Below are 17,716 nucleotides of genomic sequence, written 5' to 3' on the forward strand. Positions count from 1 at the left end.
ACTTAGTTTGCCTTTCTCCCCAGCACCCCGCTGCTACTGCCGCCCGCCCCTTCATTTCCTTCCCTCTCTTCGCCTCCCCCCTGCGGCTCCACGCCTCCCCCCCACTGCATCTCCATGCCCCTCCCCCACTGTGCCTCCTTCTCCTCCCTCCCTTCAGACCCTTTCCCACCCTCCCGTGCCAATGTCAACGCTGGAACCGGCTCTAGTGCTGCGTTCCAGCTCTCTAAAGCACTCCCCTCCCCAACCGAACACTGAAATCGTGGGTAAAACCGCACCGCAGGGCCACGCTGTGCTCACTGTTTCTCAGCCTGGAATAACATCCTGAAGGGTGACTCCTGCTGCCTCCTCTCCAATCCAGGAAGTGGGGAGGGGAGGAGTCAGTGGCAGCGGAGGTCGCCTTTTCAGAACGCTATTTTTAAAAAATTATTTATTTATTTAATTTTTATTCCACATATCCCGCCCTCCCCGCCGAGCTATTCCAGATTGAGAGACGGTGAGTGCAGCCCGGCCCCGCGGCACAGTTTTACCCACGATTCCAGTGTTCGGCCGGGGAGGGGGTGGGCTTTAGAGAGCTGGAACGCGGCGCTAGAGCTGGTTTTGGCGTTGAAATTGGCATGGGGGGAAGTGGGAAACGGTCCAAAGGGAGGAAGGAGAAGGAGGCGCAGTGGGGAGGCATGTGGGGGGATGCAGAGCCGCGGCGGGGAGATGGGAGGCGCCAGACAGCAAGTCTGCCTAGGGCACCATGGGGCGTTGGGCCGCCCCTGCAAGAAGGTACCTCAGATCATTTCCCCTTACTCCTTCCTCACTTTTTATTGAATTATTTATACCATGTATATTTTTTACTTCTAGCCGTTATTGTTTGACCTTGAGTTTTAGACAACAATCTGTGTGGTCAACTAATCATTTTATAGCTTTTTTATCATTTTATGGAGGCCACAAGCATAGCCACCTTCAAGAGGGGGTTAGATAAAAATATGGAGCAGAGGTCCATCAGTGGCTATTAGCCACAGTGTGTGTGTGTGTGTATTGGCCGCTGTGTGACACAGAATGTTGGACTGGATGGGCCATTGGCCTGATCTAACATGGCTTCTCTTATGTTCTTATGTTCTTAGCTTTCTTGAGTTTCCCTTTAAAAAAAATTTCTATGACTGGAAACCACCTCAGGCATCTTTGTGGTAAGAGAGCATGGCATAAATATTGAAAATAGAAATAATTTGGTGGAGGGTGTTCCCTTTACCACTAAATCAACACAGACAACGCCTCAGACATCTGCTGCTGGGAGCCTGGGCTGAACAGAAATGAGTGGTTACAACTGAGGTTACAACCATTCACCTGTACCTCTTACCTAAAGAAAAGAAGAAGCTTATAATGGGAAAATGCAGATTGTGGGGGAAAGCCACTAAAAACAGATGGTAGGGGGCAATCAGTCTCCCCATTTTTTTCCTGCCTTGAATCTCATGCTTTCCATCCTAAACCTTTCCACAGGCTTCCAGGTAAGAAGATGAGTCTTCTTTAATTTGAACCTCAGTTTTGGCAACTTGCAAAATCCAGGAGAAGCTAAACAAACCTACAAACCGACTATACTTCCCACTCTGACCAAGTGGGATAGAAGGAGAGTGGATTGCAACGAAGCTGGTGACCCAAGACCAGAGCGACCCACATCTAACAGCTTGAACAGAATGGGCAAATCTAGAGTCAGTTACTCTTCCCCAATGCAGCTCCTCTATGTGCCATCTACTGCAGCTCAAAGTCCTTCCCAATGTGCCATCTACTCCAGCTGAAGTCCTTCCCTGCCTTCTCTCATACATCCTTTAACTGGGAGTAATTTTTATATGCAAAACTTCAGCCCTGTTTACAAGTTACACTGAACACAGTGTGCACTCGATTTGTGTACATGTTTTGAGTAATTCTCACATTACATCCAATGCATGTTCAGCAGAAGGTGCGGTTGAAACCCCAGATTCGTCCAGGCACTGGTTCCCAGCTTCATCTGTAAAGTGAACACATATTAGGTCTTTCTCACAACCAGGCATATGCGTTAGAGTTGCCCATCCTCTGGCAATTTTTCCATAACCCCAGCACATATGCACTTTCTGGATATACATGTGCTCACTGCAGTGAGTCAGCAGGAGTGTTTTCACTGATCTACTTGGTTTTAAAAAGTAGGGAATTGAATGCACAGGAACAAATGCCGGTTTTCATATCACATTTACCACACTTTTAAAATTATTTATTTATTTATTTATTTATTTATTTATTTATTTATTTATTTATTTATTTATTTATTATTTGTATCCCGCCCTTCTCACAAGTAAACAAGGTATGATAAAATATGAAAATGATATAGTTATGATATGAAAATGATAAAAGTAACTTAGAAGCAGCTACTTCCAAACAAGGGTGAGCATCTTGGTTCCACTGTATAACATTTGGACCAAACACAGAAAATTTCCATTCTGTAGTGGCAAAACTCCTGAACGGACTACAGCTTCCAGACCAGATGATGCGCATGCTTTGTAGTTGACCACAGAAATGCACTCTACGCATGCTCAGATACATCTTTCTTCATGCACATATGCCAGTCTTGAGACAGGGGATGGAAAATCAGGGCTGATGCCATTTAAACCACTCACACAGTAAATCCAAGGAGTCCGGAATGAAAAATCTGAAATGCCAGTTTGAGGGTTTTATAGGAAAGCCCGGGGCTTTGAAAAAGAAGCAGAGTTGCTTTAATTGCAAAGTGTGCTGTGATGATGGAAAAACATGCATCATGCTCCCCTCAGTTTAATGGGATGAATTGGCCTATGATGGGTTTCGCATATGTTACAGACGTTGTACCTGGGAACCGATTTTGTGGGAAAAATCGTGTACAACTGACGTGTCTCTGCATGTACATACAGTGAGAATTTGCAGCTATTTAGGGAAGCACTTTCCAAGTGGCAATTTGCTACTTGCGAAAAAGGCCCCCTGAGCTTTCAGATTTGAATCTCCCGCCCACCAGAAAACAGATTTGCAAGGAGTTTGGGTGCTTCGCTTCAAGGCTTTTGCATAAACCCTACTTGTGTTGCAATGGCCCTTAGCCCCCCTTGAGTCTTCAGGTTCTCAAGGCCTCTCTCTGTCCCAGGACACATTTTCCATCAAGCAAACATGGCCATCGTCAAGTGCGCCCTTGAGCAACACCTCTTCTGTTTGTGAATCACGCCTCAGAGTTCACCTGGGAACAAAGAGAGAAATACAAAACCACCCGTTCACGGGACAAGGTGTATCGGCTGGAAAGTGACAAGTGCCTGAATAGGCCTGGGGCAAAACAAATGACGCTCCTGGAACTTGGCTTGGATGTTCATGATGATGAAAGCCCCAGGAAATGACTGGAAGAGAACAGATCTTTTTTTGCCATAGCAACGCCCCCAGCCTGGAGGATAAAAAGAGCATGGAAACGGGCAGAGCCGTTAGTTTTCTACTTTGTTTGCTACGCTTTCCAGCTTACCAGGGAACTCTCTCTTGGGTGGTTCTCCATCTCCTGGCACAATGACCACCACCATCAGGCAATACACCTCTTCCTCTTGCTCCTCAAAGGGGCCTGTGAGTTTTGGTGGGGGCTCCTCCCGCCTTTCCTCCATGCATCTCGGAGGAGGGTACCAAGCTCCAAGCATCCATGGTGGAGCTGGCGGTGTCTCTGTGTCTTCTTCCCGCTATGTCTCTGGGTTAGGAAGCTCCTTTGGTGGTGGTTATGGGGGCAGCTACTGCAGTAGCTTTGGTGGCAGCTTGGGTGGAGGTTTTGGGGGCAGCTTTGTCGTCAGTGGCGGGGATGGCCTCCTGGCTGGGGGTGAGAAGGAGACCATGCAGAACCTGAACGACCGCCTGGCTGCCTACCTGGACAAGGTGCGTGCCCTGGAAGAGGCCAACACCGAGCTGGAGGTGAAGATCAGAGAATGGCACAAGAAACAGGGACCTGGCCCAGACCGTGACTACAGCCCATATTTCAGGACCATTGAAGACCTGAGGAGCAAGGTAAGCCTAGCAGTGTCAAGAATGCCCAATAAAAAGGGCAGTCTAGCAAACTGAAATAGCCATTGACAACGAGAGACAGCTGTCAAGGGGGAAGACTGGAGAAGAACTGCATTTTGTAAAGCAAGTTAGTGAGTCAAGCGCCACAAATCCCTGTTTTCATGTGACTTCCATCAAATAGTTATTTTAACTCATGTCTCCCATAGTAAGTCATGAAGGCATCTTAATGCAATGCTTTAAAAATAATGGTGATAATCTCCAGGACTCAGTATGGTAGACTTTGCTCTAAGCAGGGCTGGCTCTAGACAGTAGAAGAAGAAGATATTGGATTTATATCCCGCCCTCCACTCCGAAGAGTCTCAGAGCAGCTCACAATCTCCTTTACCTTCCTCCCCCACAACAAACACCCTGTGAGGTAGATGAAGATATTGGATTTATATCCCTCCCTCCACTCCGAAGAGTCTCAGAGCGGCTCACAATCTCCTTTACCTTCCCCCCCCCCCCACAACAGACACCCTGTGAGGTAGCTGAAGATATTGGATTTATATCCCGCCCTCCACTCCGAAGAGTCTCAGAGCAGCTCACAATCTCCTTTACCTTCCTCCCCCACAACAAACACCCTGTGAGGTGGGTGGGGCTGGAGAGGGCTCTCACAGCAGCTGCCCTTTCAAGGACAACCTCTGCCAGGGCTATGGCTGACCCAAGGCCATTCCAGCAGGTGCAAGTGGAGGAGTGGGGAATCAAACCCGGTTCTCCCAGATAAGAGTCCACACACTTAACCACTACACCAAACTGGCTCTCCCTGGCAAACAGTCTGGCACCCTAGGCAAGACTAACCACCCCCCCCCCAATGACAATGTCACTGAGTCACATGGGGAGCAGCCAATTTGGTGCCCTCACAAGGCTAGCGCCCTAGGCAATTGCCTAGTTTGCCTAGTGGCAGAGCCAGCCCTGGCTGTAAGGAAAGATTTTAAAGGGTGGCTCCAGTATGGAATTGCCACATTGACTGTATTCAATTTGGACTTAATCATTCAGGGCCATTGGGTTTCTTTCATGCTGCGTTTGTTCAATTAGCATAGCATCAGATAACATCAGCACCAACTTCTGTGCATGGGACTCCGTTCTGTTCACCATTCTCTTGTATTTCTTTGAGTCTGCACTGAATATTTTTCTCTTTAGCAATGTGCATGGCTCCCCCCTTGGAGATAATAAAAACCATACATTTATTAAGGCAGCATTTGGACAGAGGGCTTTTTGCAGCAGAAGACAGCTCCCTGCCCCAAAGAACTTACAATCCCTTTCAGACAGATTTATGAGCATGGAAAGTGGAATGAAGGGGGAGAGGTTAGATGTTAGGGGAATTTTCAGAATCCTAATATAAACCCCCTTTCTGAGATCTATCTGGGAGAGCAAAAGATTCATTCAAAGTGCAAACAGTTTTAATAATAATAATAAGACTGCAGATTTATACCCTGCCCTTCTCTCTGAATCAGAGACTCACAATCTCCTTTATCTTCTCCCCCATGACAGACCCCCCTGTGAGGTGGGTGGGGCTGAGAGGGCTCTCACAGCAGCTGCCCTCTCAAGGACAACTCCTGCGATAGCTATGGCTAACTCAAGGCCATTCCAGCAGCGGCAAGTGGAGGAGTGGGGAATCAAACCCAGTTCTCCCAGATAAGAGTCTGCACACTTAACCACTACACCAAACTGGCTCTCTACACTAAACTGGCTCTCTCCTCATAAGGAGAGGCAAGCCAGAGAGAGCAAGCTGGCATTCTGCACAAGATGCAAAGTCCTTCTTTCAAAGGGTAAAACAGACAAAAGGTCAGGGTCCAGAATTCCTGCCCCACCCCACAAAAAAAAGTTCACCAGTTCAGTTCTTAAACATAATTGATTTTTATCCTCCTTACGGAGTACGTCTTGCGTTCCTTCTGAGAAGAAAAAGAAAACATACCCTCTACATGTATTTTATGGGAGATAGGGACAGAACAGACCCTTGACTGGGATAAAGTTGCTTAGCGATTAGCAGGTCAAATACTAGGTTCACTGTGGGGTGGGGTGAGGTTAGGGAGGAATGTTCAAGCCCACATAGGCTCACAACGTAGAAGCCATTAAAAACTAGCATCTCTTAATGAAGGAGGGATGTGAGCCAGTGTAGGAATGTACTTGGTCTTTGATTGTGGATAACTGCGCTGGTCCAGAGCAACATAATCTTATAAAAACTGTGTAATACCTTTTCAGTAAGACCAACCAAATATCCCAAAATAGCAACCTTTCATGTACCCCAGAACTCTTCATCAGGCTGGGTGTTCAGTACAAAAACACTTGGGCTTTGTTTCAGTCGAGCAGAAAAGCAAACAAGAGCCAAGGATGCATTTGTTATGATAGTGAATGCAGAGAAAGATACCACCATATGGATGGTTAGGAACAGATGTGAGAGGCCTAGATTTAAGCCCCTCCTCTTCATGAAGCTCACTGAGGTTCCTTGGGGCAATTATCTGTCTGCCTCTACCTCACAGGGTTATTGTAAATACTGAATTTTACGAGAATCAAAAACATAAGAAGATTCCTGCAGGTTCAGACCAGTGGCTCACACTCACAGGCAGCAACCCATTGCGCTGGGGGGTGGGTGGGTGGGTGGGTGGGGCACAAAACTGAGAAAAGAACCTAAGGCCATTCCCAGACATTATTTCCACTGGTATTCAGAAAATTATTCTGAACTAGGAAGTTCTGTGCACACCAATATTGCTAGAATTTCTATCAGGCCTAATAATACATAGTATTATTCTCAGAAGGATGCCACTTTTGTGTAGGCAACGACATGTTCACACAATAAAATGGACGCACATGAGGGCAAAAGGTGTACATAGCAAGGTAATTCTTTGACAAACAAGGTAATTCATAGAAATAACATCACATTAGAATCTGTACGTCAGGAGTCCCCAAGGATGGTGAACCAGTGGGTACCTGGAGTTCTGATAATAATTAGTGGGCATAACAGCAACAAAATGGCTGCCATGGGGGAGAAGGAATAGCCAACTACAAAATGGCTGCCATGTGAGCTGGGACCAATCACAGAACACTGGAAGATTCCAAGTTAAACATTTTCCTATGATGGAGGCAGCTGTGGTGATGACTGTGGTTACTCCATGAGAAGAAATGACAGTCTGTACATGCTCAGAGAAGCTCTCAGGGCTGAGCCCAGCACTGAAAGTTTGTTCCAGGACTTGGGGTTCCACAATGTTGGCTCCATGTCTTGGAAGTTTGTTCTACAATGCTCCACAAATGTTTGTTCCATGTCTTGGTGTTCCACAACACAGCCTTGGTTACTAAAAAAAAAAAAAAATACAGGGCTAGAGGCTGGCTCCAACAAAACTCCAGTCCAGTCTACATGCTTCTTTGTAAATGAGCTGCAGAAAAGGTTGAAAAGCTAAAACCCGCTCCCTGTTCATGAAAAACGCAATTTTCTTGCAGGTTCTGGCTGCCAGCATTCAGAATGCCAGCATCCTTTTGCAGATTGACAATGCCAAACTGACCGCTGATGACTTCCGAACCAAGTAAGTCCAATTCTTAACTCGGGTTGGAAGATGGATTATATTTTCCAAACCATCTCTGAATGGAAGTGGAACGACAGACATCATCCCATCTAAATATCTTCTCTCCCTCTCCCTGTGTCTCCTCCCCCTTTCTGGATTCAGGTATGAGACGGAAGCAGCGCTGCGCATGAACGTGGAGGGAGACATCAACGGTCTGCGCAGAGTCTTGGATGAACTCACCCTGTCCAGGTCTGACTTGGAAATGCAGTTGGAGAATCTGAATGAAGAGTTGGCTTATCTGAAAAAGAACCATGAGGAGGTGAGGGTGCCAATCTGCCAGCACTAGAAGGTGATAGAGAGTCTCACAATGAGGGGACTTAGACTTATAAGTGGGTCCATCCAAAGCACATTTGTTTGTTTAATTACCAGATGTTGATCTTGGCTTACGACGGTCCAGTAGAGGTTCAGATCTGGACACAATGACACACCCTAGGAACCTCTTTGAAAAATGGCCCAGACCTGATAGGTTGTTGTTGTCCAGGCCAGAGGCGTCCAATTTTGTTGGGATGGTGATCCACAAGTTCTCATTTACTTGATATGGTGACCGTGGTGCAGAGTGGTAAAGCTGCAGTACTGCAGCCGAGCACTCTGCTCATGACCTGAGTTCGATCCCGGCAGAAGCTGGGTTCAGGTAGCCGGCTCAAGGTTGACTCAGCCTTCCGAGGTCGGTAAAATGAGTCCCCAGCTTGCTGGGGGTCAAGTGTAGATGACTGGGGAAGGCAGTAGCAAACCACCCTGTAAAAGGTCTGCCATGAAAACGTTGTGATGCGATGTCACCTCAGAGTCAGAAATGACTAGTGCTTGCACAGGGGACTACCTTTACCCCTTTTAGGCAAACAATGACCTTGGCATCTAGTATAGCATTCAGTTTTCTGCAGCGGCTACGTAGATGTGTTTGAGAAACCAACAAATATCACACAAAAGGTACAGTTGCCCCCACTATGAACCCCAAGCATGTGGCATTCCAACATACAAAGCCTTGGAATATGAAGGTTAAATCCCACCCTCTCCTTCTCAATGACTCCCTCTAATCCCCCCTAAAATTCTCACCCTAGTGACCATCAGGACATATTTTTTTTGAACAGCAAATACATGCAGTGAAGAAAGAGCTGAACATGGAAGATCTTGTTTCCAGGGTCCACTCTTGGTTTCCAAAATACAAAAGAGAGCCACGGAAAGGGCAGGGGAGGCCATTAGGGAGGGGTGGCCTATGACCCAGTTCCAGAAGCTTTGTGACTCACCTTTGAGACTTGACCCATAGGCTGGGAAACACTGATCTAGGCAATAGAACAAAGCAGGAGTCATGTAGCACTTTTAAGACCAACATACTTTTATTCAGAATGTAAGCTTTCGTGTGCATGCACACTTCTTCAGACGAGACATGCACATGAAAGCTTACATTCTGAATAAAAGTTTGTTGGTCTTAAAGGTGATACATGGACTCCTGCTTTGTTCTGCTGCTTCAAACCAACACGGCTGCCTCCCTGGACTGATCTAGGCACTTACTGAACAATTCACAAGACCATAAGATTTAGGCTGAGCTCACACAAGCACACTAGATGCTTCATTTGTGTACAGTTTTTAATCGGCGTAACTAAGCTGGGACAGATCCCCTTGAAAGGCACTCGAGTTAGAAGTTATAGGACAGGTCTACTACTCCTGGGAAACTCTAGTGATCCTCAGATCCATTCATTTTAATCCCATCAACCAGCAAATGAATTGGATAGCTACTGGAGGATGGGTTATAACCAATGTTTCCCCTCATGCAATTACCTTAAGCCCTGGCATTTTGGGTGGTCCAAGGGAAAAAGCTAGTTTGATCCAACCCGTACATTGTGTATGGAATCTAGTTACGGGTTGGATCGAACTAGCTTTTCCCCTTGGACCATCCAAAATGCCGGGGCTTAAGGTAACTGCATGGACATAAGCCATGCATGAGGGGGAACATTGGTTATAACCCATCCTCCAGTAGCTATCCAATTCATTTGCTGGTTGATGGGATAAAAATGAATGGATCTAAGGTAAATGATCCATGACCACAGCCATCTCACACTTTCAGACAATCAAGGGATAGCTGAACAAAATTCTGCATGTTAAAAGACCCTTTAAGGCAAGTCACAGAGGTGCTAAACAAGGATTGGTTTCTTGGCTATTTTTCAAAAGAAAATTCCCACCAGATAATACCATCAATGATTTAAAAACCAAACCAAATCAGACCTTTTTCCATCACAGGAACTGAACGTTCTCCGAAGCCAACTGGGTGGAGAAATCACTGTGGAAATGGATGCTGCTCCGGGAGTGGACCTGACCAAGATCCTGTCAGAGATGCGTGAGCAGTATGAGGCCTTGGCGGAGAAGAACCGCAAAGACGCTGAGCACTGGTTCTTCACCAAGGTGCGCCGTTGGGGAGAGATAAATGGACATCCCATTTTAAAAGATGTTTGCTGCTCTGAGCTGAAGGTAACCAGCGTGTCTTCCCTCTTTCCCCGCAGACCGAAGAGCTGAACCGTGAAGTTGCCACCAACACACAACAGCTCCACAGCAGCAAGACGGAGATCACAGAATTGAGGCGCAGCATCCAAGGCCTGGAAATAGATCTTCAAGCTCAACTCAGCATGGTATGGTGCTCTGACATTCTTCCCTTTTCCTCCTCAGCCTCTCATTAAGAAGCAAGCTACACACAATGTTACTCTAACCTGGTTTATTGGAAGTCCAAAGACGATGTCCTTGAGTCTTTCATCTGCTGTATATTTCTAGCTGTTGCATATCAGTGTATTTTTTTGCCAATATCTGTGAGTTTCCTGAATGGACCAGAAAGTGGCCCCTCAGACTGTTCAGAAAAATGGGCACAGGAAAGGCTGAAGCTCTTCCACTACACATACCCAAGTTCTGGTCCAACTTGAGCAGTGTTCACACAAGAATTCAGGAGAACCGTTAACACATGACTGCTTGTTGTGCAGGGTAGGAACCACAATCTCAGCCTTCATGCTCCACATTTGTCTACCACTACAGTTGCGTTCTAGGCACATGCTCATGTGAGGTAAGGGTGACACTTTACAGCAGAGCTCCCCAACATGGCGCCCACTGACACTGTTCCTGGTACTCATCAAGCTTTTTAAGGAAGTGGGCCTTAACCAGCAAGGCCTTTGATTGCCACTGGAGATTTGATTGGCTGTACAGATTTTTTTTAAAATGTTGCTTTGGCAGCAACTACCAGTACAACACAAGGATTTTTACTGTGTTACAGAAAGTAAGCTGCAACAGCCATTTTGTGGCTGGCTCCACCTCCTGCTGCAATTTTGTGGCTGGTTTTGCCTCCTGTGGCAGCCGCTTTGTGGTTGTGCCTACCACATTGTGTCAGAAATTCCAAAGGCTCAAAAAGGTTGGGGACCCCTGCCCTACAGGCCGGAGCAGTGCCTTGCAGTAGCTGAGCATGTTCCCTAGAATGTGACCCTGAGAACCCTGTGTCACAAGGAACAGCCAGCATGGTGAATTGGCTAGAGTGTTGCAGCCTGATCATATGAACATATGAAGCTGCCTTATACTGAATCAGACCCTTGGTCCATCAAAGTCAGTATTGTCTACTCAGACTGGCAGCGGCTCTCCAGGTTCTCAAGCTGAGGTTTTTCACACCTACTTGCCAGGACCCTTTTTTAGTTGGTGATGCCGGGGATTGAACCTGGGACCTTCTGCTTCCCAAGCAGATGCTCTACCACTGAGCCACCATCCCTCCCTCGTGGAGACTGGAGTTCAAATTGTATTATAATTGTATAGCCCTTTCAGTGTCAAATGTTCTTTGTAATGTTTGTGGATTTTCAGCCTAGCAGCAATCTTACTTAGGCTAGCAACACTCTAGGAATTCCCCAGATCTCTGGTTTTCACAACAGTGACCTGGTAAATTTCTAGAGTGTCCTACACCATAGTGAAATCACTCATGGATTTTTGACTGGAAATAACATTGTGGTGTTACCTGACACCATTCATACCTGTCCCCATCACCATCAACTTTTGCTGGTTGTTAGCCTGAGACTAGAGTTCAAATCCTCACTTTGCCATGGAGGCTTACCGGGTGACATTAGGTCAGTTACTTGTTCTCTCAGCCTAATCCACCTCCCAGAGTTGTAGTTGTGAAGATAAATTATAGGAGGGAAGAATGTTGTAAGCTTTTCTGAGTCTCCACTGAGGAGGAAAGCAGGGTACAAATATCCAAACAGGGACGTGTTCAGCTTCCATCTAGACATTGAATCGGTTCCCTGTCACGTTCTCTTTTCCCAGAAAGCGGCACTAGAAGGCACTCTGGGCGAGACAGAAGCCCGCTACGGCACCCAGCTCTCCCAGATCCAAGCTCTGATAATCGGCGTGGAGGAGCAGCTGGCGGAACTGCGGTGTGACATGGAGCGCCAGAACCACGAGTACAAGATCCTCCTGGATGTCAAGACCCGCCTGGAGCAGGAGATCTCCACCTACCGTCGCTTACTGGAGGGAGAGGATGCCTAGTGAGTAGAAGGGGGTTATGTAGGCATAAGCAGACCTGTAGCCAGGATTTGAAGAATTGGGGTGCCCTGATTTCTTTTCAGGGGGCACATAGCGGCCCCAACCTCCATGGCCTCCTCTCCTACCACCGCTGAGGAGAAAAGCTGCCAGCTAGCTGCCATACAGCCTCCCCCCTCCCCACAGTTGCCCCAAGGTGATCCCTTTCCACCCCACTTCCAGCAGCTCTGGTGGGGTGCCACTCAGAGGTTTAGATACGTGCTGCACAGTCTCCTGCCCTTACCTGTAGCATGATCCAGCTAGGCAAACCTGGCAGAACAAGGGGTGTGTGTGGAAGGCGCCACCAAGTTGCAATTGACTTCTGGAGCTACAAGACCTCCGATTTGGATTTCTTCCTGTTGGAGGGTGAGCTGAGGCTTGCCCAAGCGCAGCTCCCACCCTCGCTCGGGTGGCCAGCGAGACCAGACTAGAAAACTCCTGCAGGCGAACATCACCTCTTCACTGATCCCTAGCCCCGGACTGCAGCCAGGACCTCCACTTGTGTGCACCAGCCTACCCTACCCTGCCTGGCAAAGAAAGCCTGCAATGGAGTCATCTGCTCCCTACCCCTGCCGCCCCACTTGAGGGCCAGAACGGCCTCTTTTTGCAGGCGCCCTTTAGCCCAACGTCAGCCCAAGGCGGAGCTTAACTTTCAGTCCTGGGCACTGAAAGTACCCCGTTGTTTCTGCTTCCTAAGGGGTCAAAGATTTCTTCCCGCCCCTAAGGAAGCAGAAGCAACACCAAGCTTAACTTTCAGTCCTGGGCATTGAAAGTGCCCCATTGTTTCTGCTTGCTGAGGGGTCAGAGATTTCTTCCAGCCCCTAAGCAAGCAGAAGCAGCACCGAGATTAACTTTCAGTCCTGGGCACTAAAAGTGCCCCGTAGTTTCTGCTTGCTGAGGGGTCAGAGATTTCTTCCAGCCCCTAAGCAAGCAGAAGCAGCACCGAGATTAACTTTCAGTCCTGGGCGCTGAAAGTGCCCCGTCGTTTCTGCTTGCTGAGGGTTCAGAGAATTCTTCCGGCCCTTAAGCAAGCAGAAGCAACTGTGTATGATCACGTCCTCTAAGCAAGCAGAAGCAATGGTGTATGATGATGGCAGAATGGAGAAGGATTCAGCCGAGGCACTGGAGGCTGGTTAGGGGCCCCAAGTCAGGGAGCCCTGCCTAGCAGTCAGGGGGCTGTGCCCCCATAGCCCGCCTCGTAGCTACGGGCCTGGGCATAAGTTGTGGAAGTCTGTGAGAGTAAATGTTTTAGCTTTCCTAAATGGAACTTTGTGAGTAGCTACCCAAGTCCAATTGCCCCTTCCCACCATTTCTAAATGATGTTAAGGACAAGCTGTGCCTTTGGTAAACCACTCCTGGCTATTACAGGTGACTCAGCATCCACATACCTTGGGGCTCTTGCCTCGGATTGGAAACCTGGAACCTTGCCGAAAGTTACGTTAAGCTGGCACTGAAGTCCCTATGCTCATTCTTTACCCGCTCATTAGCTTATTATATAGTACGATTTATTATCGAGTTGGGCCAGAGGAGAAAATGTAATGAACGGGCAGAGAACATGTTCCAACATACTGGAAACTTTCCTGAGGCTTTACTTTGATTTTTTAAAATCATTATGCCACATGATGAATCAGACTCGGTGCTGTGTTCTTAAGTTTGGATCCTATCAACTTTTCTGTTCAATCTTCCCCAATTCTCTTCCATACTATAGCCCCCATCTCATCTCGCCCTTGTCCACATGGTTCCCACGATCTCTGACACAGCCTTTTGAGCGGTCAAAAGGGGACCCAGTGGAATAGCTGTCAAGATCCTGCCCAGTGTTTTATCCCCTACTGCTCTTTAATGCTTTTGGTTATCATCTCTGCCCCAGCTTCATTGCACAGAATAATATATGTTTTGCATTCCTAATTCAACTTTATTTTTCTCTTATAGCATTTGTTCCCAATACTCATCAGCTCTGAGTAACAGACAAGGTAAGCATTAGTTAGAGTTTTGTTCTGAATTTCACAAGGCTATAACAAGATTTAATTTTTAAAGAAATCTCGTTGTTTTACTGTGGGTAGGAACAGGGGTCGTTTTTGTAGAAAAATAGGTGGTGGAGCTCATCCAGGGATTGTTATGCAGCTGCACATAGTATTCAATGGACAAGGAGGTGGAACTCTCAGAAGGAGGAGGGGGAACTCTCAGAAAGGTTCAGGAGCTGTGCTCCTGTGAGCTCCCACTGAATCTGAGGCCTGGGTAGGAATATTAGAGTATTAATGCTGTTAAGAATCCTGAAGCATTTAAAATATGCAATATAACAAGGAAAGTAGATGACTGGGGAAGGCAATGGCAAACCATACAATAAAAAGTCTGCCGAGAAAACGTCGTGATGTGACATCACTCAATGGGTCTGTAACGACTTGGTGCTTGCACAGGGGACTACCGGTTCCTTTTTATTTATCAACAGTAAGTTATTGTTCTCAAGAAACATGCAAGGAAGTTGGGAAATAAAAGAAGGGCAAGGAAGGATGGGGGGAGGGGAGTCTGGATAACAAGCCTATAAAGAAAGGTTGAAGAAATTTATAAAGGAGAACGCATTATTTAGAATCCAGTTTTGTTTCCTTCTTTAAACTATGCTAAGTTCTTCCACTGGATGTCAAAGAAGGTTGATACTCCTACATCGCTTTTTCTGTTCGGCTTTTCACAAATACCCCTTCCCCATTCCTCTCTCTCTTTGTAGGTTCCACAAGCAGCCGCCAAGTCCGCACCATCGTTGAGGAGGTCCAAGATGGAAAGGTGATCTCAAGCCATGAGAAATTCCATGTCTCTGGCCATTAAGCCTTCAAAGACCACCGTGCCTGTTCCAGGCGCCTTGGACGTGATCCGTTTTTCTCCCTTCGCACGTGGTGCGCCTTTGGTGTTCAGGCTGCTGCTTGCTTCCTTGGCATCCAGACCCTGAGCTCTGTATGTCCATTTCCACTGATCTCCAATAAAGCCTTTTCATTTCATGCATTCAAACCAGAGGTTTTCTGTGCTGTTGTTTTTTAACAATATGGTTTTGCTGTACTCTTTGCCCTATCATATTCCTGAAATGATAGGATTGTCCAAAATAGCCACATAATAATAGCCCTGCTGGATCAGACCAGAGGTCCATCTTGTCCAGCATCCTGTCTCACACAGTGGCCAGTCAGTTCCTCTGGAGGGCCAATAACAGGGAATATGAGGCCTTCATAAGAACATAAGAAGAGTCCTGCTGGATCAGACCAATGGTCCACCTAGTCCAGCATCCTGTCTCATGCAGTGGCCAGCCAGTTCCTCTAGAGGTCCAGCAACAGGGCATAGAGGCTGAGGTCTTCACTTGCTACTGCTTCCAGATATTGATATTCAAAGATTTACTGCATCTAAAATGGAGGCAAGTGGTAACTTCTTTTTCTTCCTGTGGAACCATGCCATTTCTGAGGGTCCCCTGCCTACTGGAAGCAGCATCTCAGGGAGGTGAGTGGGCTGCAGTGGGTGGGGCGAGGCAGAAAATTTCCATTCCACTGACAGAAGTGCTTCACATTTGGTAGAAAATTGAGTCTGGATCCAACCCATGGAAACAGACAGTTCTAGACAGGGTAGTGATTAGAATTGACTTGTTGAGCCATAATATGTCAGTAAAGGCTGCCGGCACTCTATGAACCATATCTGATCATCCAAAGGGATTTTTGAACACATTCCAAAATAATGGCCTTGATTGACCTAATATGTAATGTGAGACAGCTCCTTCCAAAAAGTCTCAAAAATCGCCACAGTTCATCCTTGAGTTGAAGCCCATTGAAATAAATTATCTCAAGTACGGATGAGGCTGGGCTGACCTGTGGTTGATAGCTTTTCTGAGCAGGCCCGTAGCCACGAGGGGGTCTGGGGGGCACAGCTCCCTGACTGATAGGTGGGGCCCCCTGACTTGGGGCCCCTAACCAGCCTCCAGTGCCTCAGCGGCATCCTTCTCCATTCTTCCGTCATCATACACAGTTGCTTCTGCTTGCTTTGGGGCTGGAAGAATTCTCTGACCCCTCAGCAAGCAGAAACAACGGAGCACTTTCAGTGCCCAGGACTGAAAATTAAGCTCCCTGTTACTTTTGCTTGCTTAGCGGCTGGAAGAAATCTCTGACCCCTCAGCAAGCAGAAACAATGGGGCACTTGCAGAGCCCAGGACAAAAACTTAAGCTCTGTGTTGCTTCTGCTTGCTTAGGGGGTGGAAGAAATCTCTGACCCCCCAGCAAACAGAAACAACGGAGCACTTTCAGTGCCCAGGACTGAAAATTAAGCTCCCTGTTACTTCTGCTTGCTTAGGGGCTGGAAGAAACCTCTGACCCCTCAGCAAGCAGAAACAATGGGGCACTTTCAGAGCCCAGGACTGAAAGTTAAGCTCCCTGTTGCTTCTGCTTGCTTAGGGGCTGGAAGAAATCTCTGACCCCTCAGCAAGCAGACAACAACTGGGCACTTTCAGTGCCCAGGACTGAAAGTTAAGTTCCGTGTTGCTTCTGTTTGCTTAGGTGCTGGAAGAAATCTCTGACCCTTCAGCAAGCAGAAACAATGAGGCACTTTCAGCGCCCAGGACTGAAAGTTAAGCTCCACGTTGGGCTGATGTTGGGCTAGAGGGTGCCTGCAAGAAGAGGCTGTTCTGGTCCTCAAGTGGGGCGGCAGGGGTAGGGGGCGGATGGCTTCATTGCGGACAGGGCAGGGTAGGGTAGGCTGGCGCACACAAGTGGAGGTCCCAGCTGCAGTCCTGGGCTGGGAATCAGTGGAGAGGTGATGTTCGTCTGCAGGGGTTTTCTGGCCTGGTCTTGCTGGCCACCCGAGCGAGGGTGGGAGCTGCGCTTGGGCAGCCTTGGCTCGCCCTCTGACAGGAAGAATTCCGAATTGGAGGTCTTGTAGCCCCAGAAGTCAGTTGCGTCTTGGTGGTGCTTTCCACCCCCCACCTCCCTGTCTTGCCGGGCTTGCCTAGCTGGATCAAGCTACAGGTAAGGGCAGGAGACCGTGCAGCACGTATCTAAACCTGTGAGTGGCTCTCCACCAGAGCTGCTGGAAGAGGGGTGGGAAGGCATTCCCTTGGGGCAGCTGTGGGGAGGGGGGAGACTGTATGGCAGCTAGCTGGCAGCTTTCCTCCTCAGCGGTGGTAGGAGAGAAGGCCATGGAGGTTGGGGCCACTAGGTGCTCCCTGAAAAAAATCAGGGCCCCCCAGTTCTTCAAATCCTGGCTACGGGGCTGTTTCTGAGAGATTTTAGAACACCATGAGGGAGTTACAAGATGACCTCTAGGCACTGGGTCAAAGCCAAGGTGGGGTAAAGGGGTGGGGTGGGGTGAAAGTTGTTGTGGTGGAAGAAGATATAGGAGATTGTAAGCCGTTCTGAGTCTCTGATTCAGAGAAAAGTAGGGTGGCCAGACCGTCCCGGTCTCCCGGGACTTTCACGGTTCTGGCCCCCAATTCACGGCTCCCGGGCTGGGTATACCGGGACCATTAAGAGGTCCCGGTTTAGCCAGCCAGAGAGCCGGGGGCCGCGCGCCCGGGCGGGGAAGGCGGCGAGGGAGGGAGGGAGCGACCCTGCGCGTGCGCAGAT

General features: G+C 48.0%; 1 protein-coding gene across 3 annotated transcripts in view; it reads left to right on the forward strand.

The window, feature by feature from the left end:
* The first annotated feature begins 3,407 nt into the window (after positions 1-3,407).
* The window catches only part of LOC132584276 (keratin, type I cytoskeletal 14-like), a 51,634-nt gene continuing 37,325 nt past the window's right edge, over positions 3,408-17,716 (forward strand). Inside the window, exons 1-8 of one of the 3 annotated variants that reach the window (XM_060256127.1) lie at positions 3,444-4,011; positions 7,483-7,565; positions 7,707-7,863; positions 9,837-9,998; positions 10,097-10,222; positions 11,880-12,100; positions 14,064-14,104; positions 14,854-15,131. In XM_060256127.1, coding sequence (XP_060112110.1) covers positions 3,529-4,011; positions 7,483-7,565; positions 7,707-7,863; positions 9,837-9,998; positions 10,097-10,222; positions 11,880-12,100; positions 14,064-14,104; positions 14,854-14,951 — 1,371 coding nt within the window. In that variant the 5' untranslated portion in view covers positions 3,444-3,528 and the 3' untranslated portion in view covers positions 14,952-15,131. Of the gene's footprint in view, positions 4,012-7,482; positions 7,566-7,706; positions 7,864-9,836; positions 9,999-10,096; positions 10,223-11,879; positions 12,101-14,063; positions 14,105-14,853; positions 15,132-17,716 lie in introns of those variants that run through there. The other 2 variants (XM_060256125.1, XM_060256126.1) reach the window with 2 other exon arrangements.

The sequence above is a fragment of the Heteronotia binoei genome, chromosome 15 (assembly GCF_032191835.1).
Source record: "Heteronotia binoei isolate CCM8104 ecotype False Entrance Well chromosome 15, APGP_CSIRO_Hbin_v1, whole genome shotgun sequence".
Classification (NCBI taxonomy): Eukaryota; Metazoa; Chordata; class Lepidosauria; order Squamata; family Gekkonidae; genus Heteronotia; species Heteronotia binoei.